At 33.7% G+C, this 9,799-nt stretch overlaps 1 protein-coding gene across 1 annotated transcript; it reads left to right on the forward strand.

The window, feature by feature from the left end:
• The first annotated feature begins 6,974 nt into the window (after positions 1-6,974).
• On the forward strand, positions 6,975-9,376 carry LOC108345315 (uncharacterized). Its single transcript, XM_017583907.2, has 4 exons — positions 6,975-7,107; positions 7,192-7,492; positions 8,475-8,600; positions 8,912-9,376. Exons 1-4 carry the CDS (start codon positions 7,057-7,059, stop codon positions 9,193-9,195), a joined length of 762 nt encoding a protein of 253 aa, XP_017439396.1. The 5' UTR covers positions 6,975-7,056; the 3' UTR covers positions 9,196-9,376.
• The last annotated feature ends 423 nt before the right edge of the window (positions 9,377-9,799 follow it).

Genomic DNA, 9,799 nt, shown 5'->3' on the forward strand with positions numbered 1-9,799 from the left:
CACCCATGTTACCATAACTCATCTTGCTTTACAACTTTTTGACCAAAACCGAGACTTTGTCGTGTAATCGTTTACAAGCCATTTGTAAATGATTACTAGTTTGTTTTTGCGTACACAAGTTTCAGGACTTAACTTAAGTTGGTCATCGCACAAAACTTGTTTCATTCGTCCATGATGGTGTGCCCCTCATTACCTCCCATCCTATACTGACACTTGAACATCAAAATCTACTAACAACCATGGGATATATGTCAAAAAGTTAAAAATATTGACCATGGTTACCCAAGTTACCACAGCTGGCTCCTGCTTTAAAACTTTTGGTACAAAACCCAAAATTTTCTCACGTAACCGTTTACGAACCAACTGTAAACGATTACCAGTGTGTTTTTGCTTGCACAAGTTTCAGGACTTCACCTAAGTTGGTCATCTCACCAACATTGTTTCTTTCCTCCAGCATGGAGTGCCCAAACATGACCTCGCACCCTATGCTGACCCTTGAACATCAAAATCTAATAAAAACTATTGGATATTTGTCAAAAATTTCAAAGTATTAATAATAGTCACCTAGGTTAAAATAACTAGTTCCAACAGTACAACATTCTATAAAAACCCTATTTTCTCTCGCGTAATTGTTTATTAGCCTCCTATAAACGATTACCGATGTCTTTTTGCCTCCACAAGTTTCAGGACTTAATCTAAGTTGGTCATCTCACAAAACTTGTTTCTTTTCTCCTTGATGGAATTCCCATACATGACCTCCCACCCTTTACTTACACTTGAACATCAAAATCTACTAACAACCACTGGATATTTGTCAAAAAGTTAAAAAAATTGACATTGGTCACTCAGGTTACCAAAACTTGCTCCTGTAGTACAACATTATGTGCAAAACACAGTTTTTTCTGGTGTAATCGTTTACGAGTTTTCTGTAAACGATTACCAATGTCTTTTTGCCTCCATAAGTTCCAAGACTTAACCGAAGTTTGTCATCTCACAAAACTTGTTTCTTTCCTCCATGATGGAGTGCTTATACATGACCTCCCACCCTGTACTGACACTTGAACATCAAAGTCTACTAAAAACTATTCGATACATGTAAAAAAGTTAAAACTATGGACCATAGTCACCCAGGTTACCACAGCTGGCTCATACAGTACAAGTTTCTATACAAAACCTAAGTTTCACTCGTGCAGTCGTGTAGGAGAAAACTTTAAAAAATTACCAATGTGCTTTTGCCTGCACAAGTTCCAGGACTTCAACTAAGTTTGTCATCTTAAAAAAATTGTTTCTTTCCTCCATGATGGAGTGCCCATACATGACCTCCAACCCTGTACTGACACTTGAACATCAAAATCTACTAACAACCATGGGATATAATTCAAAAAGTTAAAAATAATTACCATGGTCACCCAAGTTACCACAACTGGCTCCTGCTTTAAAACTTTCGGTACAAAACACAAAGTTTTCTCGCATAATCATTTACGAGCCATCTAAACGATTACCAGTGTGTTTTTTCTTGCACAAGTTTCTGGACTTAACCTAAGTTGGTCATCTCACAAAACTTATTTCTTTTCTCCATGAATCTACTATAAACTATTGGATACATGTAAAAAAGTTAAAACTATTGACCATGGTACCCCAGGTTATCACAACTAGCTCCTACAGTATAAGTTTCTGTACAAAACCCAATATTCACTCGTGTAATCGTTTACGAGACAATTGTAAACAATTACCTATGTGTTTTTCCCGGCACAACTTCCAGGACTTCAATTAAGTTCGTTATGTCACAAAACTTGTTTCTTTCTGCCATGATGGAGTGGTCATACATGACCTCCAACCCTGTACTGATACTTGGACATCAAAATCTACTAACAACCATGGGTTATATGTCAAAAAGTTAAAAATATTGACCATGGTCACCCAAGTTACCACAGCTGGCTCTTGCTTTACAACTTTCAGTACAAAACTCACATTTTTCTCTCATAATCATTTACAAGCCACCTGTTAACGATTTTCAGTGCGTTTTTGCCTGCACAAGTTTCAGGACTTAACCTAAGTTGACCATCTCACAAAACTTGTTTCTTTCCTCCATGATGGAGTGCCCATACATGACCTCCCACCCTATACTGACACTTGAACATCAAAATCTAATAAAAACTATTTGATACATGTAAAAAAGTTAAAACTATTGACCATGGTCACCCAGGTTACCACAAATGGCTCCTGTAGTACACGTTTATGTACAAAATCCAGTTTTTTCTTGCGTAATCAATTGTTGTACTATTATAAACGATTACCGAAGGAAACCTTACATAAATTTTCCTTCAACACAACATAATTTATACCAAACGAATACAAAAACATCATCAAATTAACAATGTAATAACTTAACACAATCATGTACTATAAAAGTGACGTTGCGCATTACTTTGTCATCAAAACACACACAATGTCAATCAAATCACATTGCACAATAACTATTCATGGTAGCTAACATCTTATTGCAATAACAATCCGTACATAAATGTCAATGTTTGTTACAAAGCCAAAAACTCGTCTTTATCATACACAAACAAAATATGTACAAATGAAATCAATCCTATAACAATCCATAGTCCGCTAGCGCTTCCATTCTTCTAATGTTCTCGTTGTTGAGGATCCAGTCCAATACATATTTCTTTCTAATTCCAAGAAACTCCTTCTAAAACCAAAATTTTGCACTTTAGAAATTACCACAATCATCAACTATTTCTAACAATCGTAATGTTACTTACATTCGTATATTGAGGCATGTTTTTCCCATTGTATTTCTCCTCACCATCCAAATTTCCATTGTTTTCAACATTATAATACCACAATCATGTATGAAAGAATGCAACCACAACATATATCAGTTTTGACAACATACATTATGGACAACATACAATGCTTATAACAACTTACAAGTTTGATTGGGATGAGATATTTTCTTGTTCAACAACCAAAGGTCCAATACTCCCTTCGGATCTATTGTACAACATGCGAAAAAATCCTTCAACATTTTCAGCCTACCAATTACCAAGTACAAAAACAACTTAATAAAATCCCACATTAAATGACAATAACAAGTTTATTTGGAATCATAAATTTTGAAAACATACAACAACTTTGTCAATCATTTTCCGGTCTTTGATACCCTGCCCAATGAGTCAATGACAAATATTTGTAATGTGCTAAGTTTCACTTAATAGCACCACCAATGATCATCATGTACAAAGGGCATAAACAACTACAAACAAAGAAAACCAAATGTCAATACATGTACAAAAAAAATAGCCAAACATTGTCCTTACAATTTAAACCTAACTCACAAAGTCAGCTGTGACAATGTCTCCAACTCCAAAAAAATCAGAACACAAGTAAGAGTTGTAATTATGTAGTGTAAACGACGTGTCTATTTTGGGAACGTCTCCTATAATCACCAAGAATAGGGTGTTGGGTACAGTTTAAAATTCATTAAATCTCAATGCTTTACACACAATTTGTACCATCAAATATATGTTATCAAAATAAATATTACTTACCCCGTATAATGGACTAAATAGAATCCTCTTAACAACACCGTAGGACCTTTCCTCAAAGTGCATAAAAATAGTAGTAGCAAATAACACCACCTACATAATGAATGATCATAAATTATCATCAACACAATTAAAATTGTACAATCAATAACATAACTATGAACATTTAACATAAACCCATGTCACATAATAGTTACCATGTTATCAACGTATTCCAATGGCACTAAAGTGTAACATGAAGTTGCGATCAAGGTCTAGCTAATGATTTCACATACAACCCATAAAAAACAACACTATTCAATCAAAAACCATCACCTTTCACCAATGTCAAATAACATGATCATCAATTACCTATGTTGTCTGTCTCTTACGCTGGCTGCGTAGTACAACTTGTCCACATCCACAGTACTAGTTGGATCACCAACATAACTTCGCAAAGGGGGGATTGCCAATGGTACTTCCCCTTCATCATCATCACCATCATCATCAATTTCAATACAAACACTTGGATGGTGAGATGTTGAAACTTTGTCATCCTCATGCGCAGGGTCTTCAGCAGCTCCCCCAGCAGCTTCTTCATTAAATCCACCATCAGCTTCTTCATCACCTCCACCATCAGCTTCTTCATCACCTCCACCTGCAGGTGCTTCATGAGCTCCACCACCACCTTCTTCATCATTACCACATGCAGCTTCTTCATATTGAAGTTTGACAAATTTCACACACAACAAAACTAGTCAAATAACACCATCAATAATTAAAAAACAACATATAACAAAGGCACACAAACTTACATCTCCGATCTGAAATAAATATTCAATTTTTTTGGTTCTCGAGTTAAACGGGAATCATTACAATATGCACGGGAACCTCCTATGAGAAGAATGACCAAGCAAATAAAGTCGTTCAAACGCCCAAACCTACAATATAAAAAAAATACTGAGCCATGTTTTACAATGTAGTCCATTCCATTAACATAAACAATTACAAATCATGTTACCTACAACACGATCACATTGGCAATAAGACTCAGTGACTGGGCGATAGCTCCCGACATTATTTTCTTCATACATTTATTTAAATTATGTACAATATGTTTATGTACACCGCTGACCCAATCATATATACACAAACTGTCCAAGTCATCTAACACTGCACAAGGCATGTTAGAAACATAAACAAACTTCCTAGGAAAATAAAATACAACCAAACACACTAATATATACAACCTACAGACTATATCAACCTCAATGTTTTCATCTACACAATCACATTAAACATGTCCATCAACTCCTTCAAAGTAGTGGTTTTTGGATTAAACAATTCACCAACCTTACCAACTACTGATTGATCAAAAGGGATGTCTAAACCCCTTATTTCTAAACCTAAGCATATGAAAACATCAAAATCAGTGAATGAGACCAATTGTTGACTCACTTTAAAACTAGCATCGTGCCCAACCCAGCGACAGACCATCACCTTCAATAATTTCAAATTCACCTCCAAAGAGCTAAGGATATGCAAACACCACCTAAATTGAGTCATCCTAATGCGCTCTACATGAGCTTCTCCTACTAAGCGATTCATTTCAACAATGTTGGATGAATCCATCGAGGTACGAAGGCGCTACTACACAACATTAACAAAACATGATCAATAACTAACATTCACAAGATAAAACATCATCTATAAAAAAAATACATTGCATCTTACATTTCCTTTTTAGGTTGTCATTTGACCTGCAGTTATAAGACATAGAATACTTATTAAATAAATAATACACAACAACCAAAGTTACATAAACAAGACAATAAAATAAACATAACAACAATGACTTAATCATTTCTTTACGGGTTTCACAAGTTAATCAACATCAACAGCCACAATACCACTAACAATAATAAACCACCAACATTTAATGCTACCAACCTTGGGGTAAAATTTCAATCTTGGGTGGCTTGGGGCAAAGAGGCACAATGGAAAAATGGTGGACACGAAGGTTAGGGTTCGGTGGACACGAAGGTTAGGGTTCGGTGGACACGAAGGTCAGGGTTCGCGAAAACACCAATGCTCGAGAAGATGCTTACGGTTCGCGCAACACACGAAGACCACAATAGAACACAATACCAATGGTGGACAGGGACGTCCAAGACAACTTCAATGTTGCACAACAACGTGTTGGGTCGCGCCACAAACAAGGAGTATAATAGAGGTAGGAGACGACAAAGACCAACGGTGAAGAAGAAGGTGGGCCAAGGCTTTAGGGTTCCACACAGAGATTTTGAAGATGAGAGAGATGAGAGAGTCAAACCACAAATGAAAGAAGAATAAGGAAAACGCGAAAACAAATTTCGTATTTTTTCCTTCCCAGAATAGCCTCTCTTGATCAATTGAATATTGAAATTATTTTTTCAAATTTAGCCAATGGAGATCCGCCACGTTGGCGTTGTCAGAAAATTGGCAAAGAAATGTTGTCAAAGAAACATTTTCCTTTTATTATATACGTATAGACATGGACACATCCTCTCATTTGCACGCCTTCATTTATTTGTACAACCACAAAAACAAACGGTAGTGCTTCTCCAAATCCATGCACGAACATTTTTTATAAGTGGAAACAAATTGAGACTCAATTTCGACATCTCTTTATCTTTATATCAACTATTCAATATTTAAATATAATGGGTACACATTTTAAAATAACCCTAAAAGCAACAAGTGTCATAAAAATGAATAAGATAAAACTATAGATCTTATAGCCAAAACATTGTATAAATATATATTAGACATTGTAATTAATGCTTTAGATTCAAAGTTATTATAACATGCTTTATATAAGATATATGATAATTTCTTTATTTATAAACTTTTCTAATGTTCATATATGATTCATATATAAGAGAAGATTAAATGTAACTCAAGTAATTTATTCATCCAATTTAGTGAGATATGTAATTAGAGAAAATGTGACAATGTCACTTAATATATTGAATCTAACAATTGTAGTAACTTTGTTTCAATACATTAAAATAGTTCTAAACACAAGATTGATACAAGATGATTTTAGAAACAAATATTTGAAAGGAAGAAATTACTCACCTTCTGCACTTAAGATATTAATTATACTTTGGGCTATGATTAATCTTTATCAATATCATGATAAAAAAATATTATGATATTTTGATTTAAGTAATTCTCTTCTTGTTGGTGCGTTGTTTTTAATCATTGAAAAGTTGGATATTCCATATAAATTCAAATGACTAAATGATAGATTCAAATACCAAAACTAAATTTTGAACTAAAATATTTACAAATAAATTATCAGTAAAATAAAAATAATTTCAAATCTTACGATTATAATTTCTGAAATGAAAATATTTAAATACAAACTGTTTGATTTGAAAACAAACTTTGGAAAACTTAGGCGCCAAAAAAAAAAGATAAATTTCCCCAATTTTCCCTGTATCGTCTGAAAACAGAACTCTCTTTGCATCTAATGTCGACGCTCTTCATCGCTCTCCAATGCTACCAATGCTCCACCATGCAGGTACACAAACTCTCTCTCTCATTCTTATTCTCATTCTCATTCTAATTCTAATTCTATTTTTATTTATTCGGTGAATGTGTTCAGGTGAAGCAGAAGAAGAAGAGCAGCAACAAATGGAGTTGCGCGATCTGTAACCAGAAGCAATCGGTTCGAAGAGTCTTTGCCCAGGGATTCATGGCTACGGACGTTCGCAAGTTCGTTCAGGACTTCAACATGTCGCGCAAGTCCTTCGACGACGGAGAATTGCCTCTCGCCGGAACCCTAGATCCGGCACCAGGAATCTCCGACGGCGAAGTTAGCCGCCAAAAGAAGAGAAACGATTGGTCTGCCTACCTCGACCAAGAGGATCATCACACTCTTGAGGAGCAACAACTTCATAACGATGGTTTGTTTTACAGCACTTGTACACTAAATTTGTATTTTGAATTTTAGAAATTAGTTTTTGGTAAACTTTTACTTATTTTCTTGCCTTAGAATTTCCTGAAAATAAATGCTGGTTTTGTTCTAAATTGTGTTTTTGTGGTTATGATTGTGAGCATTGCGGTTGTGCAATGTTAAACTTTTTGTCTGTACCAACCATGAGAAAGGATTATACAAGTATTTTAATTACTGATATATCTTTTAGGGTTTCTACATAACTTTAGAAAGAACTATAAGATTATTTTTATCATCGGTGTATCTTTTACTGTTTATGAAATCTCCCACCAATGCACAAACCATATGGTACCTCGTTTACTTTTTTTCAACATTCCATACTACCACACTATTTGACAGGTGACACTTATAAATTCAACTAAAAATTAAAAATTGTTGTGAATGAGGTGACACTTGTAAATTAAAATGAAAATTGAAATTTGAATTTGCTGTAGATGAACTACAACAGATTGTATGACTGAAATTTGGTGGTTTCTGTTATGGACAACTCTACAAAAGCATTATTGTGGTCAAAATTGTGATTGCGGATCACAGTTTAAAATCATATGGTGGAAATTTAAAAAGAATAGATTTTAGAATTTAATTTAGAGCCTAATGATTATATATTCAGGTAAAATGGTTTTATATTATTATCCAATCTCATATTTGTTTGTAAGACTACTTCTAATTATGGTAAAAAGTGAAGAAAATCTTTTCTCTTTAATTCATTCATTCATTTGGAATAAATATATTTACAGAAAACATCTAAGACTAAATATAAATTACACTGGAGAGGTTTAATAATATTAATTGTGTTATACATGTGGTATGTATGTATATATAAATTGTAAGGTTTTTAGAGTATTTTTTTAATGTTAATACTATTTTTAACTGGTCTTATAGTGATTACATATGAAGTTAAATTCCAAATTGTGACGGATTGAACTGCACAGATGATTGCGAAAGGCTTGTAGTGACTGAGTTGCCGACGGGTATGTTCAAGAAGAGCAGGGTGACGGAGAATAATGCTGCAGGAAGTGGCAAGTGTTTCAAGAAGACACTTTTCCTTAACTCTCAAGGTGCATATTCCTTTATTCTACAATGTGTTTCTGTATATTTCAATTTCTTCCGATGGTTCAGAGCATACAAAACTTCAAATTTTATACCTTTTTTTATTGCACTTAGCTTAGGCATTACCAACTGAGAATTATTGGCTTGTTACTTCATTTTGTGAGATTTTATCTACTTATGTCTTAAGGATTAAGGGTAAACAAAAAAAATATATTGTAAAATTTAATTATGTCATTAAACTAAAAACATTTTAATTTATTAATTAATTCATTAAATAACTTGCACATTGTGTCATTTACGTGGTTTCACTTTGATGCAGAGGATCCAGTTATACAAAGAGCTACATCAATGATTGAAAACAATCCAAAAAGAAGAAAAAATAACCTGACACAATATGATCAGGTTACTCAAAAATTCAAGCAAACAAGCACTGAGATAGCCTCCAAATGGAGCGGTTACTTAAATGAGTACGATGACAATTCAGAGTTTGGACTGAATAAAAGCTTCAACATGGACAAAAATTCAGGTTCATGTGATAACATTGTCTTGGAGACAATAGCTAATGAAAGGGTGGAAGATGATATTCACCCGGATTTTATGTGAATTGTATCAGTATTTATGATTGTGTGGACTAATTTTTTACTTTTACTAGAAAAAATCACTACTTATGAAATGAATATAACAAAGCATCCTACAAATGAATGTAAACAGTACTATTTTTTTGGGCTATTTGTAATGTTAGGTTTGTATATATTAGAAGGGAAGATAAAAATTTATGATCAAATTACAATTCCTTTGTTAAGACCTCGAGCACACTGCATACCGATTGAGGAAAGAATGGAGTGTTTATGTAGATCATTATCAGAGCAGAGCTTATTGTTTAGGGTTCCTCCACTAACTAATATAGCGTTAGTATTGGTGTTTGATTGATTTATTGAAACAAGGATTCATTGTTTTTTTATTTGAGATATTCATTTTGTGATAAATGAAAGAAGAGTATGGATGTTGTAAAAAGGGCAATTTAAGGTTTTAATCCTTAATATAATTTGAATCTTATTTAGAATACGGTACATGTGAAATTGTACAATGATTTTTTTTTTTATTTGAGGAAAAAAGAGTGAAATTTGAAATATAATGAATAAGATTCAATCAATATTGATATGTTGTTAAATAAAACTTCAGTATCACTTTGTACTTTGTAAGGAAT

This window comes from Vigna angularis, chromosome 8 (assembly GCF_016808095.1).
Source record: "Vigna angularis cultivar LongXiaoDou No.4 chromosome 8, ASM1680809v1, whole genome shotgun sequence".
NCBI lineage: Eukaryota > Viridiplantae > Streptophyta > Magnoliopsida > Fabales > Fabaceae > Vigna > Vigna angularis.

Coding starts and splice junctions, on each gene's coding strand:
- LOC108345315 (XM_017583907.2), top strand. CDS start 7,057: ATGTCGACGCTCTTCATCGCTCTCCAATGCTACCAATGCTCCACCATG. Junction 7,108..7,191: donor ACCAATGCTCCACCATGCAG/GTACACAAACTC, acceptor GAATGTGTTCAG/GTGAAGCAGAAGAAGAAGAG. Junction 8,601..8,911: donor ACTTTTCCTTAACTCTCAAG/GTGCATATTCCT, acceptor ACTTTGATGCAG/AGGATCCAGTTATACAAAGA.